This window comes from Dicentrarchus labrax, unplaced genomic scaffold (genome assembly GCF_905237075.1).
Source record: "Dicentrarchus labrax unplaced genomic scaffold, dlabrax2021, whole genome shotgun sequence".
NCBI lineage: Eukaryota > Metazoa > Chordata > Actinopteri > Moronidae > Dicentrarchus > Dicentrarchus labrax.
The window spans coordinates 9,770,074-9,797,126 of NW_026136718.1; the positions used below are offsets into that span (position 1 = coordinate 9,770,074).

General features: G+C 37.7%; 1 protein-coding gene across 3 annotated transcripts; it reads right to left on the reverse strand.

Moving 5' to 3' along the window:
- Positions 1 to 103: 103 nt before the first annotated feature.
- Positions 104 to 21,299, reverse strand: ptprc (protein tyrosine phosphatase receptor type C). Of its 3 annotated transcripts, XM_051376086.1 has the most exons (31): positions 20,980 to 21,299; positions 17,449 to 17,463; positions 15,615 to 15,815; positions 15,317 to 15,457; positions 15,039 to 15,068; positions 13,784 to 14,056; positions 13,429 to 13,671; positions 13,223 to 13,333; positions 12,922 to 13,059; positions 12,667 to 12,810; positions 12,253 to 12,411; positions 9,589 to 9,797; positions 9,425 to 9,485; positions 9,186 to 9,294; positions 8,903 to 8,940; positions 8,588 to 8,697; positions 8,304 to 8,394; positions 7,852 to 7,928; positions 7,646 to 7,682; positions 7,426 to 7,523; positions 7,034 to 7,159; positions 6,233 to 6,390; positions 5,689 to 5,824; positions 4,706 to 4,855; positions 4,200 to 4,290; positions 3,938 to 4,074; positions 3,535 to 3,669; positions 3,301 to 3,423; positions 2,625 to 2,791; positions 1,743 to 1,878; positions 104 to 908 (listed from the first exon to the last, which is right to left on the reverse strand). In XM_051376086.1, the coding sequence occupies exons 1-31, from the start codon at positions 21,041 to 21,043 to the stop codon at positions 594 to 596; spliced, it is 4,023 nt and encodes a 1,340-aa protein (XP_051232046.1). In that variant the 5' UTR covers positions 21,044 to 21,299; the 3' UTR covers positions 104 to 593. The 3 variants fall into 3 exon arrangements, with proteins under 3 accessions (XP_051232046.1, XP_051232048.1, XP_051232047.1); XM_051376088.1 differs by lacking the exon at positions 15,615 to 15,815 and having other exon boundaries at positions 20,980 to 21,298; XM_051376087.1 differs by lacking the exons at positions 17,449 to 17,463; positions 20,980 to 21,299 and adding an exon at positions 17,281 to 17,299.
- Positions 21,300 to 27,053: the final 5,754 nt, after the last annotated feature.

Genomic DNA, 27,053 nt, shown 5'->3' on the forward strand with positions numbered 1-27,053 from the left:
TTTTTGGGGCCTTTAAAAGATGTGACTGACTTGGTAAATTATGAAGTTATAAGTCTATGATGAAAAACAAAACCTTAAAATCACAGCAAATACTCTGCATAAGTATTTTTCTTTGTAAGTCTTTTAATGAAATGTCACAGTGTCACATAACAAATTTTGAACTTATTTTGAATAACAGCTATATCAGATATATATAAATGTAGACTATAGCATCATCATTATTTAGCGAGGAAATGAATACATAAACTAACTAAAATATAAAGGGTTATGAAACAACATCTGTTGTATATTTAAAAATTTAGTTCTTAGATATGTAACTATACAGTAACCCTAGTTTGACAACAGCATCCAGTAAACTTTGCTCACAGAAATTATAATATATTTGCATCCTAACACTTTTACTACTAAAATATGTATAACTTAGTTTAAATCATAGTTTTGGAAATTGACATTAAAATTTGATCCAAATTCTTTAACAAATTTCAACCAAAACCACACTGTGTTAAACTTTTACAATGTTTATACATTCATAAAGTATATTAAAAGAAAGCATTCAGCTGAAGCAATTATTTTCAAAACCCCTGCAACCCCTCTCAGACCACAGTGACAGTGGGACCATTGCTTTTGTCCTCCAGTGGTGTTGTCTCTGTGGAAACCTTTTCAGGTTCCTCTTCTTTGTCTCCCTTCCCTCCGTCAGCCACAAGAGGAGCACTCTCTGCCTCCTCCTGCTGTTCTTTGCTGGTAGTGCTGGCTGGCTGCTCAGCCTTCTCTTCAGCTGGCTGCACTGCTGCTTTGGTTTCATTGACAATCTGGACGGAGTCGGCTGCAGAGGCCTGCACTGGTTTCACTTCCCCATTCTGGACAGGGAAGACACCCTCCATTGCGTCGTACAAGAACTGGTACTGCTCCTGTTAGAGACAGACAGATATGAGTGGTATCATAAAGATAAGGTTCTATTCTTAATCTTTAAGATCATATTATCACACGCCTTTCATAAACGATACAATACCACACAGAGAGCACCAGAAAACAGCTTTGAATGATAGGCCAAAACCAACAATGAGCATCCTGCTACTGATTTAGGACATCATTCAACTGATTGTAAAAATGAAAGTAGACATAAGTGACTTGTTTTTCAAGATTTACATTATCAGTGGGACTAATGGGCTTGGGTCTGACATCACAGACGGGCTAAGGAAGTCAGAGAGTACTACAAGATAAACAAGTTAGTTTTGGTCTTTTCATGGTATTTGTTGACAATAACAGAAATATAGAATATAATGACCATAATTCTTCAAAACAACATATAAGCAAAAAAACTGAATTGAAGGGGCATTCAAAGTGACCTTTAAGTGTTGTAATGTAAAATAGCAAATGGAAAGAAAGAGGTATATACAAATATCTGTCCATTATTGACAGTCAGTTACAATACTTTTCACTCTATGCACTTTTAGAAGTTGAAGCTGTGAAACTGTGTGCTGACAGATAGATATTGAGTTCCTCTTTCTTTTTATGTTTTTTTTGGGGGGGAGGGGCTTTTTCCCCTTTTTTTATTAGACAGGCCAGCTGACAGGAAATGGGGTAGAGAGAGAGAGAGAGCGAGAGAGAGAGAGAGAGAGAGAGAGAGAGAGAGAGAGAGAGAGGATGACACATGGCAAAGGGCCACAGGTATGACTCCAACCTGGTCCACCTGACAAGGACCAGGTGAGCTATCTGGTAGCCCCAGAGTTCCTCTTTCTTACCAGGCTCAGGAACATGCCCTGTCGCTCCTTGCGTAGGGTTTTGGTCACCTGGAAAACATCTACCAGCTTCTCACTTTCAGCACTGTCCAGCAGGTTCCACAGAGCACAGAAAATCCCTGAACGGGTCGAGCCATTACTGAGGAGAGGGAGCAAACACACATATAAAAAGGTTAAGATTACACACATTAGTCAATTCCCCCATGAATCCCTTCAACTACACTTTTTCTGGGTAATAGTGGACTGCAGCATATCCTATTTATCAACCTGCTTCTCCCTAAATATTCTGAATATATTAGATTGGATGTTTAGAATTTCACACAAATAAAACTATAACTATTTCTGCTCTGTTCATACATCAATCATGTGATCACCGGAGAGCTGCTCATAAATGTTCCTCTTACACTTTGCTGTATAGGTTAATGAATGTATTTTATTGTTCACAAGTGTAATGCTTAGAAGTTTGAGAAATATGGGCTCATTTGTTCAATCCAGTTCATACCTATAGATGATTCTGTGTCTTTAGTCTATTCCAGCTGGAGAAAAGAACATACAAACTCCACACAGAAGAGAATCATATACATATTCCTATATGTCTTTCTTGTAATGAGTTAACAATAGGTGGGACAAGGGGGCGGAGCTTTACACCACTGTATAGCTTGGTGTCAAATGATATCTGACCTTTATCAAGCTCTTTAAGCTGAAGGAATCACAACTTGGGTCTGCCCAGAAACTCAAGTAGATTGGGGAGGAAATTTCTTCCAAAAGAGATTGCAGGCTCCAAATTGAGCTTTTTGAAAGCTGTGAAAGCTTTATGAGAAAAAACTGGATGTGTCATGGTCATAGACATACTGCCCCTTTATGATTCCGGACGACATGTCTTACTTGCAGTGGACCACGATGGGTATGGGTATGTTCCTCTGTGATTTGCTGCTGCCACAGCTGTGCTTGATGTCCTTGATCATGTCTGTGAGATCTTGAGGTTTCTCCGGCAGCTCTCCGCTCGTCCACTTCAGGAACTGGAAGTGTTTCACCGGCCGACTCTCTTTCCTCTGTCGACAGAAGAGGTGTTAAAACATCTTGTGATGCTGAAATGACCAGTCACACCACAATCTGACACCGACAACTGTAATGGATTATCTGACTGTAATCCATTACAGTTGCCTCAGATTACAGTTACATTTAGTAAAAATGGGGATTATTAGCAGGATTACAATAACACATAAACAAATAAAGAATGATATATTAGTGTAAGTAAAGTGCAAGTTAAAAGTAGAAACACATTTTGATTCTCAAAATCTTGGTTTCCCTATTTTCTTTTCTAAGGTTACATTGTTCTGTTATTGATATTTCTCTTGTCTATTTATACATTTGGCGTTGAGTTAATCTAAAAGTAACGGAACTTCAATATTGTAATGCTTGGATTAGGTTACTGGTTGCATTTTTTAAAGGTAATTAGTCATTGTATCGGATTTTTAAAAGAACCCTCCTCATCCTACTGATAAACATCTAAACAGAGCAGACTTTGTTAGAACTACAGAGTTGGTTGTTGTTGTGTTACCTTGACATGACGGATCAGCATGTTGCGGGTGATGAAAGTTGGGGAGGTGTCTGTGCTTGCCACCTCCACCTCAAAGTCTCCAAATGATTTCTTGTCTTTATCCCAGTAGACACAGTCAGACTCCTGTGAAGACCCACAAGAAAACAGGTGCATTTACAATATATGTCTTAAGAAGTGTATTGTAAATGTAAGGCACATATAATATTATACATCACTATGTGAGACTTTAAGTACCTTGTCTTCCTCACTACAGTTTGACAACATGACAATAGTAGATGCTTTCTTCTGGTAAACCATCGACCAGAAGTCAGCCATTGTGTCTGGCAGTGGCGTCTGTGCTGCGATGAAGGTGCGTGGGCCCCAGTAACCCTGTGTGGGAAAGAAAACACATCCGTCTATTGTTGTACACAGTCCAAACAAATAGGATGTGATGAATTTAATTACACTTGTTTTAAAATTCAACTGGCTGCATGAAAGATGGGAATTCATTCAGAGTTAATGAGATAACACCTGCTACCACAGGAAAGATGGTAACAAGAACACAGTTTGTCATGTTTCAATTAAACAAACCTGGCATCCAGTTTTATGCAGAAACTGGTTAGTAGATAAACTGAAAGTGTCAGTAAAATAAACTTACATCTATGTGGGAGGCATTGATGTACTTTGCGGATTCGTCATCCTCCTCATCTGATGACTCTTCCTCATCATCCTCATCGGGTTCACTATCACGACTGTGTCCTTCATCAAGCCTCAGCAACACTCGGTTGAAGTCATCTGAATGTGGCAGGTTTGATATGTTATGACTCAAGTGAAACTATAAACATATTGCACACACACACTAATATACAATAACTGTTATTCTATAGTGACTGGCTTGTCCCTGTTGAGCTGATACTCACATGGGATGGCATCTGAAGAGCGATTCTTCTTCTTGTTTTCTTCTGTGATCCCAGTGTTGAATGTCCTCCAGTTTTTAAAGGCGGGGAGTCTCTGAATGGCAAAACAAAGACTATTTGATTATTAAGTCATTTAAAGTGATACATTAATGCCTGTAAATTCTTTTAAATCAAGTTATACAAGGTGGGAAGGGAAAAAGGTAAAAGGACAGAAGGAATATGTTTTAAAATATATTTTAAAGGCATCAGAAACACATTTTTTTTAATGACAGTGACAGATGTTGAGTGCTATTAAGGTGAGATGTTTTAGGTGATTTACAATATTGTCTCTTCCTCATACACTGTTACCACATGTTGCTATGTGGTTAGAGGTGCAGTTTTACAAAAGTCAGTTACTTACTCTGCTTAAATCAAACAAAATCCAATTTATGTAAAAGTGGCCACAATGCATTGCTTTACAGATGAATACATCATTTATAAATAATAAGATAAATATTAAAGTGCCGTACCTCAAACTCCTCCTCCATTAAGGTAGGTTCATTGCCCGAGTTTTTCTGTTTGAGCGTGCTCAGCGTGCTATGGAGCTCAGGCAGGGTGATCTCAGTCTCTCCAAACTGATTGTGCTCAAGCAGCGCCTGGTGAATCAGGATGTACTGGGCCTGTGAGGACAAAAGTATTTATCTTAATGGATAGAACATATATGCAAAGGACAAACTGCTATTAAGTTACACAATCCACAGCCTTCTAAATATGTTGTCCACCCAATGTACAACTATATGAAAATATAACACATACATATACTGCACATGCTCAGACACAACCTACTTCTGCTTCTGCCCTGTGGTGGGCGCTAGACAGCGATGAGCGGCAAAATAACCACAGACAAGAACAGTTTCATTTCACACACCAGCACAGTCATGAACAGTTAAACCAGCCATGTGAGATCACTTCAGTTTCTCTAAAATAACCCTGAAATGGCCACGTATTTTATACTGTATACAGTATGTATACTATATCCTAGTGTAACTCATTCAAGATGTTTTGTGTATTAGCTGCACATAATGGACTTTCACAGTGTGTCATCAGTCAAGTGACAGATAAAAAAGGTAAATGTATTAATTACATTTACTTTTAATGTATGAATAAACTCTGAATAAAAAGGGAAAAGTTTGTCAAGTAATTATTCAATTTCAGTATTCTGTCTTAAATTAATTATTAACTAATTCTACTTATTTGCTGTACATAATAGCTGCATTTACTTTTATGTATCTTTGTCTCACTTTATCTTTATTTATCTGAATGTTCATGTTAGTTTCCTTCCTGTATGTTTGTGTGTGTGTGTTTGTGTGTGTGTCAACTTATGCAGCAACTAAACTTAACTCTAATTCTAATGACACACACACACACACACACACACACACACACACACACACACACACACACACACACACACACACAGTCCCAAATACAATCTGAATTCATATATTATTACCTCTACTTGAACCATTAGACATCTCTGTCTGCGCAGTCTGACTACATAACCGTAGATGTCCACTCTGCCTTCTGCCTCCAGACCCTCCATCATGGCATCAATGCCAATGTAGGTGCCCGTCCTACCGACTCCCGCACTATGAATGAGATAATAACATTGTGTTAATACATTTTTATCATCTATGTTTTTTGGGGGCAAGTAGAGTGGAAGTGAAGTGTTAGTTTGGAATTAAATAGAGAGAGGAGATGGCCTGATAAGTCCCCTGATTCCTAATGACATATTTTAATCTGTTTTCTCTCAATTATTAGTCATGGAGACGATGAAACAAGTGCAGAAATGTGTGTAGAAAGACACTTTTAAAAAACCTACTGTGTGCACAAAAAGGCAGGCAGTCTTTGGTGATAAGTAGAAAGAAAGTGATCCAGACAGACTTTACTTTATGCCAACTAAAGCCAGTGCAAATGTTGATATTTATGCACATTTTGATACATTTTGAACAAGCAGAAGTGAATGTTAGCTGGCTGAGATAGGACCTTGAACTTACCTGCAGTGAACGACTATGGGGCCACTGAAGAAATTCTTGAAAGCATTGACACGCCGCCTCAGTTTCAGGAGAAGATGTGGATCCCCTGGGACTCCGTGGTCTGGCCAACTCATGAACTGAATGTGGGTCACCTCCCTCTCTGAGTTCTTTTCCCTCTTCTGCAAGCACACACACACACACACACACACACACACACACAGAGGGTTATCCAAGCATGAACAGAAACAAACACATACACATGTAGAAGAAGAAGAAGAAATACTTTATTGATCCCCTAGGGGAAATTGTTGTTTTCACTCTTTTTTTTTTTACACACACACACACACACACACACACACACACACACACACACACACACACACACACACACACACACACACACACAGGGTGAAATGCACACTTCATGCACTTGTGGACATGCAAAGGGGAGAGAGAGATGGTGGAGTGATGGGGCTGCAATGTTAACAGCGCCCTATGAGCAGGTTTTTGGGGTTAGGTTGCCTTGCTCAAGGGCACCTCGGCAGTGCACAGGAGGTGAAACTGGCACCTCTCCAGCTACCAGTACACACTCCATATTTTGTGGTCTGTGGGACTTGAAGCGGCAACCCTCCGGTTCCCAAGCCAAGTCCCTACACACTGAGCTACTGCCGCCCCGTATTTATATCTAATCAGTATTAATATATTTATTGAGATAAAGATGGACAGATATACTGACTGTCACTTCTACACGGACACACATGCAAAACTGTGTGGCCCGCAGTAAGAATATACATTTATTTAATTACACTGTGTTAGACTTACATTAGTTAGGCTGAGATGGCGGATGGTGTAATCTGGACAGTAGTCTTCTGAGTTCAGCTTCACAATAAACTCCTCAAAGATCTCCGTCTCTCGATCTGGAGATGGCCAGTATTGCGCACACTTCACCTGTGAGACGAGAGAGCGTCAGAGACACAAGACCAAAGTCTTTTTTTGTAAAGACCACAGTGTGAGTTTTGGGCCTGTCTTTATTTAATACAGTATTAACGGCGGAGTAGCTATGATGTGAGTGTGTTTAAGTAAAAGACAAACTCAAGTCAGTCAGTTTTGGAAGCTCATTTTTCTCTCACACAGAGGACAATGTTTAACTAAAATACCACTGTAACGATGCCACATAACAACCAAAGTCAACAAAAAGTTAAAACTGTTCTTACCCTGTTTCCTTCTTCACAACGCGTTACCATGACAATGATAGAGGACTGCTGCTCCCAGACCATCCTCCAGAAGTCACTCACAGTTTCCTCCTTTGGTCCTAAAACACACACACACAGAATATATATACTGTACACACAAGCATGCTTACTTAGTACCAACCGGAAACATAACAGAAGTGCACTGACAGAGTGTGTGAAGAATATTAGACCTTTACTTTACCTTGAGCTGCAATGTACTTCTTGGATTCCTTGTATCCCTGCAGCAGGAAAATAAATTATGTTCAATAAGGTATATATTGTCTGAAAAAGGTCATGAACTTTGTGTCTATTTAGCCCAAAAATGTAGCCCTTTAACATTTTTCATTATTTGTATGTAGTTTGATAATGTTTAGTAACTCTTGTGAGTTTTGAGTGTGTTATTCATACATCAATGAAGCTGGCATTGATGTAGTCACATCCTGCTTCTCCATTTCCGGTGGTCAGCTGCACGCGGTTATAATCATCTGGTTCACAGAGGACAGAAAGAATATATAAATAAACATCACAACAACCCTAAAAACACCAGTAATTATCAAGTGTGTGTAAACTTCCGATAAAGTCAGTAAATAAGTTGTTTAAAACTGAAATTTAAGAGCAAAATATCTATTCTGTGAGTCCGATATTTCAATAAAACCATCCTGATCATTGATTTGCAACATTCCTCACAATAATTTAATACATATACAGCTACCATAGCATTATTGCAAAATCCATGCCTAGTTACAAGGTACAAAATGATGATGTGATTTACTTCAAAAGTAGACATCACACATCTAGTAAGTTCTTTTATCTCTTATATCTAAAAAGCATTATGGGTTGTTGGACTGCCCCCAACTCACATGGCAGGATGTCCACGTATCGGTTCTTGGGGACATTGCAGGGCTTTTTGGCCTCTTTCACGCTGTACCTTGAGAAAATTCTGGGGATGCTCTGAAAGCAGAAACAAATCGTGTAATTTAATTGCTAATGCCAAAGACCAATAAAAAGCAATTCTAGAGTACACACATCCAACCTCCTTGTTCAGCCTTGGGCTTTAGTTACATGTTATCTCCTTCTCTGCCACTCCATTAGAAAAAATACCCCAAATAATGCCCTGCAAAAAGAACACAGGTATTAAATTTACCTGAAACTCAGCCAGGAAAAGTCTTCCCTCATCAGCGAGCTTCCTCTTGTAGGCTTCCAGCAGGACCTCAGCTGCAATTGGCTCGACAGGCATCAGGTTCTCCTCATCATCTACAACAGCAAACCGGCCAGAAGAGAAACAGAAACATCACTGTAATATTATATATATAATAGCCACTACTCCAAATTACAGTACAGTCGATTATCTGAAAATGATAGCTGCTACACGTGAGTGTCACTTATTACATCTTATCAAGACTGCAATAATCATCTTGTTCAAGACAAAATCCACACAGAAAACTGAAAGTCTACTCACTTGTTGTCGAAATGAGATTTATGTTTTCACTCAAGTCACTGCAAGAAAATGGTGAAGAGTGGCTTCAAAAAACGGCCCACACAAAGAGTTTAACAACAGTAATGATCTTTCTGTCTAAAATGCAATTCAAATGCAAAAACAATGCAAAGCAAATTGAAACACATTGCCTCATCAAAAGAACAAAATCTTCAGGTGTATTTGTGCTAAACAAACAAATAAACAAAAAGCAGAAGCAATGAGACAATCAACTGATGCAGCAGATCAGATCCAGAGTGATCCTTACTGGGACTTTCTGCGCTTCAGAATGTAAATCTTGTAGATGACCAAAAGCAGAGCCACAGACGTGAGGATGATGAGGAAGACCAGAAACCCAATCAGAGCTTTGTCATTATCTGTAAAATGATGGGAGAAAAATATCAATGTGGTAGCATTTATGTTAAAGATACAATGTACAGAAAATGTTCTGTATGTCAATCTGAACAATGTGAGACAATTTGTGGTATTAATTAAAACTGCACATACATGAAGTGTCAATGACCTTCATCACTGGTTTGCTCTCCAATTCTCCATTGAAACCAGTCACCTGGAAAGACAGAAAATCTGTTTATCACGAAGTTTAGCATTTAAAGAAATATAAGCAATAAAGTTGGAATAATGTAGAAACCAAAAATTAGGATTATACAAACCTTCACTTTGTAGGTTGTTAAGTAGCTTAGATCTTTGAATTCAAATTCACATTTATTCTTTTCTTGTTTAAGGTTCTTCTCATTACAGTCATTAAGACATGCAATGTATTTCTCCTCAGGTCCATTAAAATTGTTTACAGTATGGCAGGTTACTTTAATCACATTATGCTCCACAAGATCCACCTTCAGGTTAGTAACTACTGCTGGTACTGTAAGAGAGTGAAGAAAAACAACATATTTTCTGTTAGATACAACCATAAGAATAGTTTAAAACCAGTTAAACAAAATGGTACTCAAAGTAAATTTCTTGATTCCATTTTAAAGTAATTATTTTACAAATTATTCCTAAAAGTAAAGGAAAAGAGAATAGTTATTTGGAAAATGTTATGTTTTATTTTTAACATAAACATAATTTTATGTTTTATGTTTAATTGTTTTAATTTAGTAACATTGTTTTAATTCAACATTTATAGTGAATGTAAAATTAATTAATCCATTTAAATGAGTTTCATAAATTGAATGTATTCATTACAATTTAACACTAACAAAGTCTATAATATTATAATACTCTGTTACCACACTGCAGACTTTATTCACCACAGTACCTGTGATAAATAAACTGATCAGAACTGACTGAACCTGATTGATTTCTTGAGCAACACTGAGAATAATCACTATTATTGGAATTTAAAGTCTACTGTGCATTCCTGGTACATCTTGTGTCCACGGCCTCTTCTTCACTAATGACTGGAGCTACAATGTAATGTTCATTATAATGTCTTCAAGTGAGATCTTCCTATACCGTAAACCGACAGAATATTGGCATAAATAGATAAATTACACCATTTATATAAATACATATGGGTGTATATAAATATATAATATGAATACAAAAAATGCATTTAGAATTAAAACGACTATAATTATCTAAAATAATACGGTAACACTTTATAATGAGTACACACTATTAAGCATTAGTTAAGCATGAATAAATACTGAATTCATCATTTATAACGCATGAATACACATTAGTATGTAGTTTATAAACACAGTTAAAAATGTTTTATTCATCATTGATAAGCACATTAGTTATGGATTAGTAAATACTGAATTCATCATTTATAAAGCATGTTTCTGCTGTAAATAGTCATTACTATGTGGTTTATAATCACACTTATAAATGTTTTACTCTTCATTGTACTGTACATTTCTGCATGCACTTGCACATCCACTATTCAGACATGTATTAATGATTAGTGACTGTGTTAGCAGATGTTCTATAAAACCCACAACAAATTCATTTTCTAATGATGGCCTATAAACAGTTATTAATGCAGGAATTCACAGTTACAAAGCACTTACTACTCATTAATTAAGTATTTTGCACAAGCTTATCTAAAGTGAGCACTATCTATGGCTTATTAAGGATTTACAAATGAGATATAAAGGCTGGCAATGCCTCGAGACTCACAAAATGTTCAGTTATCTTAACAGACGAAGGAGAGACACAACACAAAGGGATATAGAACATATTGTATTGATATTTACTGCAACTTCCCAACATATTGTATGAAGACGAACAAGGGTGGTTTATGAACACATGCTATTGTTGTGATCTTATCTGTTTGGGACGTGTATGTTGAGCTCCCGCTCTCAGAACGTCATCAACGTGATGACGTGCTGAGAGCGGGATGTTACGTCATATTTACGTTAACTCTCAGAAGTTTGTGACAGTGCAGCCAAGGGGAGCATGGAGAAACACATTGGAGTCGGCGGCCGTCAGCGGCACTAGAGGAGAGTATGTGTCTTTGTTTGGTAGCACACATTATGGTTGAAAGATAACGTTAGCTTGTCAGCAGCTGCAGGTGTTTGCCCTCGCTCCCCGACTCACGTTACTAACGTTACTAACGTTACCGACCCGCCCGCGGTGGCTAAGCCGACCTGCCGCTGCTAGGCACTCACCTGTGAATTCCTGCATTAATAACTGTTTATAGGCCATCATTAGAAAATGAATTTGTTGTGGGTTTTATAGAACATCTGCTAACACAGTCACTAATCATTAATACATGTCTGAATAGTGGATGTGCAAGTGCATGCAGAAATGTACAGTACAATGAAGAGTAAAACATTTATAACTGTGATTATAAACCACATAGTAATGACTATTTACAGCAGAAACATGCTTTATAAATGATGGATTCAGTATTTACTAATCCATAACTAATGTGCTTATCAATGATGAATAAAACATTTTTAACTGTGTTTATAAACGACATACTAATGTGTATTCATGCGTTATAAATGATGAATTCAGTATTTATTCATGCTTAACTAATGCTTAATAGTGTGTACTCATTATAAAGTGTTACCAATAATACAAACATAATTAATTATAAATGATGTTCCAGATTCATTTAGTATCTATATTTCTTGTACAAGAGTCAGTTTTCTGCCAAAATTCTTCCAAAACAGTTTCAACTCTGTATGGTCTTAGAAAGTGTTTCAGAAAGTATTTACTTTTACTGCCACACAGTTGTTTTAACTGGATATTCAACTATATATAAAATACACAACCTTAATAAATAAGTAGTCAGGATGTAGTCTGTTTGTATTATTCAGGTGCTGACTGTAATTTTCACCAAAAGATCAATTTTGTACACTTACCTCCAACGTCAGTTTTCTGTCTAATTTTAGTTGATTGGTCAACGTCCTTGTTGTTGTAGGTGGGTTGGACTTCACAGGTATAGACGGTGAATGGTTTCAGATCAGTAAAATTACATGTTCCTCCTTGTGGATGTTTGTTAACTCCAGCTTGTCGTTGGTCTGTTGTGTTTGATTGAATAACAAGGCAACAAAGACACAATTAAGGGAAAATACAACAGCAGATTGTTTTGTTGGTTAAGTTACCTATTAAGTGATAACAAACTGGATATCAATCAATCAAACAATCTCTCTATATATATGTTCCATGGATGATTCAAATGTCCACAGTATATTTCACTATTTAGGTAAACTGACCAGTAAAATAATCTTCAAATGCTTAATAATCAAAGAGTGAATCTAAATCATTTTACTTACCACTGTGTTTCGTCACACAACTGCAGTGATAAGAAAGCTTCGGAAGATTGGGAAGATCTTTACAGTTCCTACTGGTTGTGGTCCAACTCAGATCAATGGAGGTATTGGTTGGTTTCCTACTTTGGTCGATTCTTATTTCAATATCTGTTAGAACACATTAGAAATCATTAACACTGAGTATCTGGTGTTGTCCTTTTATCCATAGTTATCTTATTGTTCTTATGATTGCACTGAGGTAAAGTGAATATCACATACCACACTCAATGTTGAACTTGATAGCAGGTGTGTTTGTTATGATGACATCACTGATGTTCTTGATCTGACCAGTACAGCTGTAGTCTGTGAACGGCTCCAGCTCCGACAATTGCTTGGTGTTGTTGGGATTTCCATTTTCTGAGGAGACACAAGGATGACAACGTTTCTTCAGCAACTGGTATTTGTACCTCAGTGCCTCTGAACTGTTATCTTAGTACAGTGAGAGCATCTAATGGTGCATATTGCCTCTATTACCATATAAATCATTCATAATGTTTTTGACAGACTTCTCTCCACTTACCCTGACAGGTGTAATCAACAGTGAGATCACAGTTTGGAGGTAATGTTGGTTTTATTTCCGCAGGAAGTCCAGTTGGAGCCGTCTGATTTATTTCACTTGGATTTAAAAAATCTGTCAAAGAAAAAAACAGCACACACATTAAAGATTATTAAGTAAGGTCGGCACCAAATATAATTCAAAATACAGGAGGACTCTACTGTACATACCAACACTGATGCTTTTGGTTTTGATAAAGGAAGAGTTCACACAGTTTCCTGCTGATGTAAAGATTGTCGTCAAATTGGAGCAAATGTCATTGTAACCAGGTTTGATGCAGATTGCGTTCCTGTCACTTTGGCATGGCACAGCTAGAATAGTATTTGGTGTTGAAAATGAAGACCTGATGTCCCATTCACTCCGGTAACAAACATATCCAGGGATGCAGCTGACATCATCAATGTCCGTTTCCTCTGAAATATACAAGTGATGCACAAATGTCTTCCTGTTTTACAAACAGTCTCATTTTTTATGAATGAAAAGAAAATATGATGCAATTCAACAGTATCAATTATTTTTACTCACTCATTCCAGGTGTTGTTGTAGTTTCATTTCCAGTGCTGTTACAGGTTTGGTTGCCAGTTCTATCAATAAATGCCACACTGTGCTCATATGCAGTACAGGGCTTCAGGTGTTTGATGTCATGTGATGAGGTTTGATTGGAGTCCTGATGGTTGATTCTCGTTTTGTTCTCTAGTCTGCCTTCTTTTACAATGTTTATGATGTAGTTACCAGCAGTAGATCCTGTAGTCAATGTAATCTTGAGGCCAAACTTGATCGGTACAACAGTGTAATCACCTGCACATAAAACCAACAGAATTATGAAATCTCTTAGTTAATACAAACCACCTGATGACATTTTTTAATCTCAGACAGTTACTTGGTCAGTTGATTAGAATCACTTTTGGACGAGCAGGGATGTTTGATTGATATGAGACTGTGGCACCGTCAAGTTAGCAACAACACATTTATTTACCCACGTCCAGGTGGACTGAATTAGGAAAATAAATAAGCAACGTCCGGTTACACTTTCAAAATAAAGCCAGAAGAAAAAATTCAAAATAAAATTCATATTTTATGAACAATCGCAATACTATTTACTAATACTTATCACGAAGAGTACATAAGTTAACTTATGTACTTATGACAACAACAGTGGAAACGGGATTCTCTTTCGCGGGCAAGTTTCCAATGTTTCACCCCAGAGCTAAAAGGCACTCGGGTGAAACACTGGGGCGGAACAAATAATTAATTCCGTCTAGCTGTATGTTTACAGCTAAATTTATCAATTATTTGTTCGGCCCGAGTGTTTCGGGTGAAACTTTGAAACTTTGAAAACCTGCCCCACTGTTGTTGTCATAATTACGTAAGTTAACTTATGTAGTCTTCGTGATAAGCAGCAATGAGGTTTGTTGGCTGTTTATCTGCTGTGAAGGTGTAATTGGTTATTGTGTCATTTTCGGTTTATTCAATCAAACTGTAAAGTGTCTAGCTGTATATATGCTTGGTTATAACACAAGATGTATGAGACATGCATACAGCATTATTTTTGTTAATGTATTTTCTATGTCTTTAACCCAGTTCTCACGGGTTGACCAGCAATAAAGCCCTGTATTTTAATCAGGACCTCTTGCTAATGCCTGTCACTGGAGGAGCTACATGTGTTTCTGCTAATTTCACAGTGCCGATGTCTAATTGTGCAGCTAACATAACTAAATAGGTAAGTAAAATGCAAACACTCTCTAAAACTGTAATACTGGAGAGAAATATTGATACTCACACTGTGGAGGTGGAGGGGCTGGTGTGCTGGCTGAAGAACGCATTCAATTGACATTAGAAAAGGGAACAACAAAATATTGATACATTATTATAAAACTTTGAAATACTCGAGCAGAGTATACAGAGCTACTTCAAGTGAAACATGTGTCTGTATTTTATGTACTTGTATAAACCGTATCCTATACTAGTGTTAGTAGCTGTTGTCTATGAATAACACAGTTTAAACACAATCTAATATAAGAAGAAATAGAGTTGGGTTGTAAATTAGAACGTTCCAACCTGGGATGGTTGTAATGACTGTGGTGTTGGGCGCAGTGGTTGGAGGCGAGGTCGTGCTGTGAGTTTGGTTTGTTTGAGAGTCTGGTTCCCTGCTGGTTGAAGTGTTTGTGGGTGAGGATGAGGTGCTTGCAGGAGAAGAGGCTGTAGGAAGGAGAGCATGCTGGAGGTCACCTTCAAGTAGAAATACTTTACTGCCAATAGTCTTACCTCACACAATGGCACTACTGGTTCAGGATAATATGCTGAATGCAATGCTAATGTTCCCAGTAACACTGTTAACGGAGGCTGAATACATTACCAGACGTGGTGTTTGAACTGAGTGTCTGATTTGAGGACTCTGAGGTGAGGGTCTGCGTGGTGAGTGGAGGTATGTGGGCAGTTGTTTGGGTGGTTGAAGACACGACAGGAGCTTCTGTCGTGGTGCGTGGAGTTGAGGCAGATAGGGTGGTTACTGAAGGTGAAGTGGAATAGGTGCGTGGAGGTGAGAGAGTTGAATTATCTGCATTCCAAGAGAACAAAAATCAGGCCAAACTCAATGCCACAATGTCAGTTTCAACAACATTAAAAAGTACCACATGTGGTAGGTGGTGAAGGTAAGAGAAAAGGACAAGAGATGATTAAAAAAATCATAGCACTGAGTGGAAGTTAATTAATATTTAGAGGGAGAAAGTAGTTGTAGTACTTTACAGCTAGAACAGCAGAAATAGAATCCGGTTGAGCATTTATTGTTTTGAGTTCAAATGCTTCCTGTTTTTGTCCGGTTCCTATTGCAAAATCTATCAAGGTTTTCTAAATGGTTTCCAACCTTCATACAATTGTGTCAACAGTGGTACAGTGTTGATATAATGCTACACTAATAGCTACGTAGCTTAGCTTCTGCATAGAGTAAATCTAAGTCAATATATTAACTAATTATTGACTAAACAATAAAGATATATTGTATATAAATATATAAAGTAACTATTATTAAACCAGAGTTAACAAAGACTGATTTGAAGTTTTTATAGATTTCTCACTGTGGGATAAACTCTCACAGTTTATTTCTATCAAGCCAGGATCAGTAGATAAGAAGGAAACAAGTTTACCAAATTTTCCAGATAATATCATGTTCAAACTGCACCCACTATCAGGAAATATTAGGTTTCGGTGACTTACTTGTTCCTTTGATGAAAAGTTACATTTGTAACACACTGAGCCCCTTGCAAAAACACTTTACACAGAAGGACTAAAATAACTTTTATACTATAAATTCTCCAGACTCAATTTGTCTGAGTTAGCAGTTTCCCAAAATGAGATTAAACACATCTAAATATCATTACAACAGATCTCAGATACAGCGTAACTACCAATGAAAAGAGGTTAGGAAATGAGCAATCACAACATTAGTTTGAGACATTTCAGACAAATTAGACAGGAAGCAGAAACGTGAAAAACATTTCATTGTGCAGGAAATCAATGCACCACTACTGTAGCCTATATAACTTAATACATTTTATAAACACTATGTATCCTCACTGGAATATGGTAACATGATGTGAGGATCCTTAAATTGTGGTAAAGATGATGCATTAAGTTATTGTTACGGTAGTTATTCTTAAATTCAGCTTAAAAGCAAGCCAGTTAAGAAATTCATCCATTCACTATATGAATGTCACAGTAGCTGCTTACTATATCAACATAAGCATTTCATGCTGCTTTGGAAAAGCAAAATTTTCTGAAATGAGCACAAATTACATTTACATATTTTGTACATAAATAACTGTGTGTAGATAAGAAAATAAATGCAATATGCGGGCAACATTTTTTGTTTATCATGTTGCTAACTGTTAGGTTTCTGCATGTAGTTTGCAATTAAAACTTGGGTGAGACAGGTCATTAAAATGGAGGCCAATGTTAACCCAACTACTGAATAAATATACTTCTGTCACTCATTGTGCATATGTGAGAGGACATTATTTACATACTCATTTCATGAAATTTAGCTGGCTTCGATGCCGCTGTGGCCGTGAAGAGATGCGACAGCGTGAGCTAGTGGGAAGCTGCAGCCGGTAGCATAATTAGCATGAAAAATTATATTCATTATAATAACAATTAAATGTTGTATAGAAGGTAACTTGTGTTTTACCACCCACCTGAAGGATTTTGACCTGGAATTACAAAAGAGAAAAGAGATCAGCTTTGTTTTTTTGTCAAACTGCACAGTATACAGAAAAAAGATACAAACAAAAAAACATCAACAAATGTGTTCTATATGTTAAGTTTTATTAAAGTGTCCACTTCCATCTGACCAATAAAAGTCTTTCAGCAGGGCCAAACCTTTATCAAAAAGAGGAAAAATTGACTATTTTTTATCTGAAGTTCTGCGTGAGGCAGCGCTGTACAACCTGGTTGCTATGACACTGCGGCAAAGAGCAACACTTGCTATTCCAGGCAGCAAACCGCTATTTCCTGCTTTGCACTGAAAGCCAGATCCTCCACACACATATAAAATTTGTTTCAGTTTGGACAGATCACTAGCTCATAGTAAAGCACCAATGGGCTCTGATGATGGACCTTCCCTTGTTATATCCTCATTCTTAGTCATTCGAAATCACAGCGTAAACCAATGTTGTTTAAAATAATATTTATGCTCAATATAAACCAAAAATAATCTATATCAAACTCTGTATTTGGATGTTACAATACTTATTTTTTTCTAATAACATAGAACAAAAAAAAAAGGCCCTTAGCTGTTTTGTCCATTTGTTCTTTATAATAATAGCAATGAGCAGTGAGTAATGAGGTGGTAGAGGACAGTCAAACAGTGTGTGTCAGGATGTGGTTGGCGTGTTCTTGTTTCACTACATCTAGCAGAGATGCATGCTCTCTGCAGTGACATTTCACCACGTTATACTTCATGGTGACTGATTTGAATTTTTTCAGTGAAAGGTTTGAGAGATGAAACTGTGCTCAATTAATATCTTTGATGTGAAAAATACATTGAAACCCTAATTTTATCAAGTTTGTTTCAGCCACACCATTGTAATGGGCAAAATACTTTTAAGTGAAGCCTCCTCTGTGCAAAATGAAGGTGTGATATTTACACTGTTACATAGACCTGTTCAAGGTCACAAGCTTTTTATCCATGGGAAAGAAGCAGAAGAACAGGAAGAAAGAGGTAGAGGAAGGGAGACAGGGCGACCACTGAGAAGAAATTCAACTGTGCAAAGTTGACAGCAGTTAAAGTTACAGTGACAATGTGAGTTTAAAGGCCGCCAGACGCCTGTCCTCGAATCCATTTACTTGCCCAACACTTTGTAAAGAAACTGATACCGTGTCTGATCTGTCTCTCAAGTATCAGTTTTCTCTCTATCAGTGTTCACCATCAGTTTTTTTTATCTGCCTCTTCTGTCTTCCTATATTTTGCATTGACTGCAGAGCACCATCCCTTGCTTTGTGACAAGCACACTCCCCCTCCTCACAGAAACTGCTTTAATCGTGCAGTATTCTTAACATTTCTGACCTCACTTCTTCATTTGAGACACTGCACTTCCCTTTTTTTTTTTTTTTCATGAATTCTCAAGTCATTTACTTTTGCTCGGTCTCAATCTGCCCGCGTTGCTCTGCTCCGCTCTGCACTGTCAGGAAATGAATGCAACTGAGAATGGAACACGGAAGTGGTCAACTTTTTTGATCACACAACTCTGTACTGCTGCAAGCTAAAGAAAGCTTGGAAATTTGCATCTTAATGGGGCGCAGTTACTCTCACGCAGTTAGTTTAAGTAAATAAAACTGGTGCTCACGTGATTTTTGGCCTTTAGGATTAAAATAGTAATAATAGCCAAGTTCTGAATGAAGATGAAAGCTATTTGACACATCTTCTGCTACTTAATAACACTTGTGTGACAAAGACATATTGCATGTTTCAAAAGAACAGTACTGTATATACAGGATTAATTCATTTTCTCTTACAAGATCCTTCCTTTGAATGTAGGACTTGGAAAGTTAAAATACAGTACAGTTAAAATTCTTGCATTTAAAACTGTAGGCTACTTAAGTAGAAGTATTATGTGTAATATTTACTTAACATATAAAAGTACCCACTTTTAGTATAGAGTACAGTATAGAACTGGATAAGTATTCCTGACACACTTACATGTAAATAGCATTTTAATATTGTGGTTGGTCGAGCTGGGGCTGATTGTAGATATTTTTAAATACTGTCAGGTGGTTTAATTTGCTGTATAACAATGCATGGTATTATGTGTGCTCATTAGGTTTGTAAACTCATAAAATCATCTGTAAAGTAGCTATAGTGAATGCATAATATTTCCCTCTGGTGTGTAGTAGAGAATTAGTATAAAGTACCATAAAGTAAAGTACATCAGAGTGGTACTAAAGTTATTGAGTACAGTAAGGGTATTTAGTTATTATCCATCACTGGCTATATGCTATTAAGGATAAGATAACTACATTTATACAATCTTTGGAAGAGTCTAAAGTTTCAATTCTGCTAATGGGTGATGAATGGAAAAGTCAAGATGTATATAAATAAGAAGCGTCTGTTGATGCGGTGTACCATGATGACTCACCTTGCACACTAGTTAAGAAATACTGTATGTTAGAAATGAATGACAAAAACTGACCCTGACTGACATTAAAGACAAGAGTGAAATAGAGTGAAGGGTTTATTTCAGCTCATGTATACAGATGTCTCAGCTGAAAATAGCAGAAATGATTTGATGTGTTGAACAGTAGGAGAACTGTGAGTGATGCAAGAGGCAGTAAGGTGGGTCTGACTTAACACACGCGCATATGCACACATACACAACCACACACACACTCAGATGTGTATCACATACACCCACAGCAACTAGGGTTGAAGTGAAGAGCTAGCAGGGACACACCCTGAAAAATTCTCTCATCTCTGACAGACATAACCCCCCCCACCATCACCCACCCACATACACACACACACACACACACACACACAGTCACACAAACTAATACATATTCATACTCTCACCATCATACCCACAATGTCAAAGCAGAACAGAAACATGATTGCAAAAATTCCCATAGCAAATGAAAGAATATATTTTAAAGAGAGTCTTCTTATTAACAGCAGTCTTTGATTGAACATAACTGTTTATTCTTTTGCCAAAGGGGCTCACAAACCTGTCACTTTTTTAGTTTCTCACATCACAAGTGTGCGCTGTACTGTCTTGTGTTCTTGGGTTTGGAAAGTTTAAGAAACGTGAAGTAACACAAACGGAGGCACAACTCAAAGACATGTTATACTGTAGCTTGTCATTTCTGCCCTCAGTTTTTACTTTAAATGATTACATTTTGCGTGGTGAAGTTTTCCAGTTTTAAAAAAAACAACTAATTGTCGAGCGTTTGTACTGACAGATTCATGTCTCTATCTCAGGCAAGTGTTTCACCTTTTCTCATAAACACGATCACATGCTCAACAACCATATGCGACAACCTCAAAAACAGTTCGGTTATGAATTTAAAACATCTTCATCGGTTATCGTTGGCAATCATTCGTGTTTTACATCCTTTACAGATTTTTTTTTCTCCTAGAAGACTCTAAGATGACAGACACAAGGACACAACTTCATACAACACCCTTTTTTTCCCACAGTCCCTTCATAAAGAAGACGCATTTGGTTACTTACAGTTGGCCAAACCGATGATTCCAGCCCAGAGCAGCACGATCTTCAGACAACAGAGACCCGCCATATCCAGGAGTTTGGGTGTGTGCGGCCACACACCATACAATATAGTCCTACTGGGGACCAACAGGCAGAAATTCACCCGCCAAACTGAAGCTGTATTTCTAAATTCTTAACTCAACTCTACCCTAACCCTAAAATAATAAGTTAAAAACGTTGTTTTTTTAAAGCTACATGCGTTTTCTGTCTTATCAGTTGACACAGCTTCCTGGACTTGTTCCCCAAACCTAAACCTCGCTTCTGGTTTCAAGTCAAGCAAGTGGGAGTGATGTCACACCAAAAGAGCCTGCCTTTACCTTAGCATTTGGTGACAGGAAGCTTCATTTCAGCTACGCCACCAAGAACAGGAAGTCTTCTAACTCTAATCTTTACTTGCTTTTGCTCAAGTGTGAAACCCTCAGACTTATGAAAAACGGAGTGCAGTTTACTCTAAGATTGTGTTTGGACATATGAGGCTTTTTGATACCTGTGCAATACACCATTGTTATCCACATTCACAGTTCAACTCCACACAGAGATGGAAGAAAATTGTGATGTTAACGCACGTTGTCTTCTGTTCAAAATCAGACTCTTAATGAGAAATTTTACTTCTGAGACACGAGACACACTAATGAAACTTCTTTTCGAGCTCCTCTTCTCTCTCACTGACTCCTCCCTGCTCGTAAGCTTACAGGCCTACAGTCGTTTGGCCATGTAATCAAAAACGCACGAGGACCAAGCAATGCAATGTGCAAGAAAAAGATGCAGCCTTTCCTTTCTTAAACTTTGTTCTCTTGTTTTTCTTCTCTCAGTCTAAAGAGAGAAAACATGTGGCCATTGGCTCCAGAAGTGAATTTCTTCATTTCTGCTGTTCCTTCTGTGTGAAATACATTTATCAGGGATGTTAGATCTCTTCAAAGTCATTGATCGTGCATGGTGTTTGATCATCATGCTCTGCCTTGGAGCCCAAAAATGCTTTACTTCTGTTTACATACACAAGAAAATAGGGGATAAAAGAGGAAGGAGAGGAGTAGAGAAACTCTCTGGGGAGTGAGACTCACACACTGGGTGGTGAGCTGATGTGAATTTGGATGAAACAAAGTCAGCTATTTCATGCAGTTATATGAAAATAATACATGCAGCTAAGCAGGCCCATTTTTGACTTTGGACAGTTAGATACTGAGCTGGTTGAGGCTTTTACCTAATCCTACAGCAGTCATACAGGTGCAGCATGTTGTCTATATGGCGAGGAGGACTATGAGCATGCATAGATCACGTCAAATCTTTGAATAATATTTGTGTTTATCCCGAGGAGATGAAAGTGTTACACGCAACGGTTGCTTTCTTTCTAAGTCATACTATATTTAAGAGGAAATACGATTGAACCTGATTGTTTCCAACAGTGAACTTACATTTTTAGTATGAATGTCTAAATTTGGATTTCCTCCTAAACCTGCGAAACACTTGGTATTTGGCTATTTCCACTTGTGAGAGTATAGATTCTTGTAATCAGGAAGTGACTCTTAGGCAAGCCGCATCAAGTCAATGCACTACAAATAAAACTGTGCTGACAAGTCACGCAACCATGCAAATGTCTGATTATTAACTGAATGATGATTATACCTGTGGTTGCTACTTCTATTTGACGGCAATCTTCAGCAGAAGATCTGTTTAGTTTTAAATGTACTTTACAGATGTAAAATTATATTTAAAAATAATAATTCTGTACAATTTACAGTGTACCTAAGTGGAAACAAGTAAACACATTGTGAATTTGATTATATTATTTTATTATGATGTATGTATTATCTATTTTAATATTATTTAATATTGTTGAAGACCATAACATTTCGCTATTAGTGATAATCGGGCTGATTATTTGGCATTTTGAGATGATTGGCATTGTCCGGTATCTGTGCTCACAAGGCCGACACATCTGCAGGCAGCCTCATCAGTGTTGGTTTTGGTCCCTGTACTATAACTCTCCTGCAGTAAATATGTGCCTGGATTTTCCTGTAGAACATCAGCAGCCCTGCTCTCTAAATATGGGCATCAGCCATTAAAACAACCCATATCGGTTGACCACTAATGTCTATAAAGACCTAATGTTCAAACCGTATTGGGCTTTGTAAGCCCAACTTATATTAGGTCAAAAAGAAGATTGTTTTCATGAGTGTACACGCTATACTACTGTGGAAATAAGAATGGAGAAGCCAGTTGACGTTAAGTTGACCAATCAGTGACATGGTTTATTACTGACAAACATTGCAACATGTTGTTTTACTATGATGTTAGGATACCGCTACAATTTTGTGTCAGATTGACATAAAATTCAATAAGGATAGTCATTGTCCTCAGAGGTTGAGGCCTGATTCGTCTTTCACTACAATCAGACCAAAGGTTCTAGTTGTATAACCTGACTGTGCCAGATGGTTTGTTACAAAACTTGTTCGAGATGAACTGCGCTGCACCTGGGAAGTGGACAAGATCAGATGGCAGCAGCAACAGGAGGCGACAAAAAGCTGCAGTCAAGTCGCACAGCAGCCTTCAAAGAATATACCGGAAGTCAAATAACTATTTACAATTCGTTAGATCTATCTATAGGCTACCTGAAGTTTGCGGACCACATTCGGATCTATCAATAAAGCATTTTACTGCCAGCTGGTTCTCTGATCAGGCAACAGCCAGGCTTTTCCCATCATGCCCAACTCAACAACTGATGGATTTTCAGGGAATTTTCATTCTTGTGTCTCATACCTAAACTAAAACTGATGATATTCCCATCAGCCTTAGCTGTACTTTTTGTTTTGTGCTCATTTGTGGTGATGGTGATCATGGTAAACATTATACCTGCTAAACATCAGCATATTAACATTTCCATTGTGTGCATGTTAGCATGCTAGTGTTTGCATTTACTAGCTCAAGGCACCACTGTGCACTGATAGCCTACATCCTCACAAAGTCAATAAAGTGGCTGTATATGTGAACATTTTCACTTTTTTAAATCAAAATACACTTTAATCTATAGTCACCTATTGGTGGAATCACTTTGATATACCATACTGAACCATAAATGCCCAGAACGGTATCGTTTCATGCAACTGAGGTAAAAAAAAATGCAGGGTTTTCCCCAGAAAAATAGAATGGTCACATGACATTTCCCTAAAGGTTAATGTTTTATAAACAATAGGTATTCACTTGGTATGATAGTTAGTGGTTTCACGCAAGGTGATCCACCTCAACTGCCCTGAACTGTACTGTGGGAAACTCTGTTAGCTACTGGCTGCTACTGCACAATGAAGGATTGGTGATGTAGAATCTGCAGTTTTCATGTGAAGTGCTATGGAACTTTCCTACAACTAAGTCATAGGACCATACAGTCTGATACTGAACTGAAGAGAACAGAAACGTGCGACTGACACTGGCAGAAACAGTCATCACCTCTTGAGTCATGGACCAAAAATATCATTTTCTTAAAAGATTATTATTTCCTAATATAAGGTTTTAGTTTTATTAATGTAGAATTGACATTTGTCCTCATTGTTCCCATAAGAAAAACTGAATGAAATGTGTCTGAATCACACAATAAAATTACACTACTGTTGCACCTGCTCATTTGAGCTTCAACCTGTCTTTCCACAAACCAGCCACAAATTGAAAACACAAGTGGCCTGACTAATGACTCAGTCACTGGATAGTGTCAGCTAACCACTTTAGCTTCCTGCAGCACTACCTTTTCAGTTGAGCTTAAATTAAAACTAGAAAAATTAGTTAAAGATGATTATTGATGATATTAATATGGAGGTGGAATTTGTTTTAGTGCATGGGTGTTTAACTGTTTGCCTTCATCGTTTGTGGCTTGTGTTTTATTAGTCACTTTTGACATTTTCATTATTCAACAATGACCACAATCTTCCATGATCGGGGAAAGATTGTGGTTATGTAACAATCTTTTCCTAACTTTGACCAAATAGTTTTAGTTGCTTTTAGTTAGCTGCCAACCCTCCATGCCGACCCTCTTCCCGACATGGGTTGAACACACATTTCTGAACTTTGGTGACCAGTTGTCTCTGTTAGGATACAATTATTTTAAAGGTTTCCCTCCGAACCTGTTTTAATACATATTAAAAGTCTTAAATTTACATCTCCAACTTCTCCGTCTTTAAAAAGTCCAGAATCTAGTCCAGAATGAATGAATATGAAAAGTCTAATTGCCAGACTCAAGATGTCTCCTACTTTACTGAAACTGTGTGCTGGTTGCTTCAAGTTTCCACATCAAACCTGTGTTAGTTGCAAAATGGACCATAATTGGCTTCTAAAGTCTTTGTAATGTCACAAACTCCTGACCCTATGTACTCTCTTTTAATGTGAGCCCAGACACGCTGCCCCCATTCATGAGATAAAGGGGAATAAAGCTTTCTAGTACTTTTCTGCACATACATCCTTCTGTACCAATAAGTAATTAACAATATGCAAAACACACTTTGGTGTTAAAGGCGACCGATAGGTGGAACTGACATTAAAAATAATTTTGCCAGCTTTTCAAAGCGAGAGAGACAGATGAAGATATGAAGAGAAAGAAACCGAAAACAAGCAGATGTGGGCACAGTTAACTTGGCTCTGTCCAAAAATAAAACATCTGCTTTCCAGCACCTCTAAAGTTTTGTTAGCCAGAAACTGCACAGTGGCTCAGTGGTTAGCATTGTGGCCTCACAGCAAGATGGTCCTGTGTACATTGTGGCAGGGGCGAGCAGGACTTTGTGTGGACTTTGAATGTTCTCTACATGTGTACGTGGGTTTCCTCTGGGTGCTCTGGTCTTCCCGCCATCAAAGACATGTGTGTTAGGTAATTCTCCTGCCGGTGCCCTTGACAAAGTCAAAGCCGTAGAATTGGAGTTGGTCTCTCCCCACTGCTCCTAACACTTAGGATGGGTCACATGCAGAGAACAATCAATCTGAAAATAATTACCTATTCGGGGCACCCCAGCTGCTCACCTGGTAGAGCTGGTGCCCCATGTACTAAGGCTGAGTCCTTACTGCAGTGGCCATGGGATGTGGCCTGTGGTACTTTCTTGCATGTCATCCCCTCTCTCACACACACACTTTTACACCATTTAAGGCAATAAATATCAGAAAACACATTATAAATAAATCATTACCTAATCAACAGCCAAAGTTCTCACAGTTTTGACAAGGATACTTAAAAATGTTACATATGTATGGTATATGGTAATATGAATCATAACATGTGTATTGTTTGTGTACACAAACTGTGCATTGTATACCATGTAAGTCATTGTACACTATTTCTGTAATAGCCCTACAACTAATACAGTATATTTTGGTGTAATGTGTGGGTAGGTGAGAACCATGTCTACTACAACTCCATATACTTAAAAACGAACATAGTCTCTGTGACGTCACCCATAGGTGTGGTGGCTGTGCCAAGTCATTAATTAACTTAATGACTTAATAACTTAAACCCCCCCCATGCAGTTATTATGAACAGTTTTTTTAGGAGATTGATCACTTTTGTAGCCTCAAGTGGCAGTTGAAGGAACTGTAGTTTTTGTTTTTTCTGTGTCGGCTTAATTTGTCAGCCACAGAGGTTGCCACATGGTAGAAACACATGAAAACATATCCATGTTTTTTTAATGTGCAAGGTGGTACACTGACGGAATCATAGCTTCAATTTCAGAAGAAACTAAAACTATGTAACATTATTCTTGAATGCACATTGTTAATTTCTTTTTAACTTTAACCAACCTGTGCTACGCTCAGTGAGTTCTTTTGTAGCACGTCCCTGTTTCACATCCATCAGAGACAAACATGTGAGGCTGCAACGTGAAGGGAAACTAGACAATGTCTTTCCTCCCACATATCAGAACTTCCTTTGCTAGGTAGGTTTTTTTGGGGGAAATGCTGATCTTAGATTAGGTATATTCCCCCTGCAATTACAAGTGTGCAAAGAATTGAAAAGTATAAGTCTAAAAGTACAAGTGAAACTTTCTCTTTTATTAATCAGCGATCAAAGTAAA

Coding starts and splice junctions, on each gene's coding strand:
- ptprc (XM_051376086.1), bottom strand. CDS start 21,043: ATGGCGGGTCTCTGTTGTCTGAAGATCGTGCTGCTCTGGGCTGGAATC. Junction 8,941..9,185: donor CTGAAGCGCAGAAAGTCCCA/GTAAGGATCACT, acceptor ATTTTCTTGCAG/TGACTTGAGTGAAAACATAA. Junction 1,879..2,624: donor CCCATCGTGGTCCACTGCAA/GTAAGACATGTC, acceptor CCCTCTCCTCAG/TAATGGCTCGACCCGTTCAG.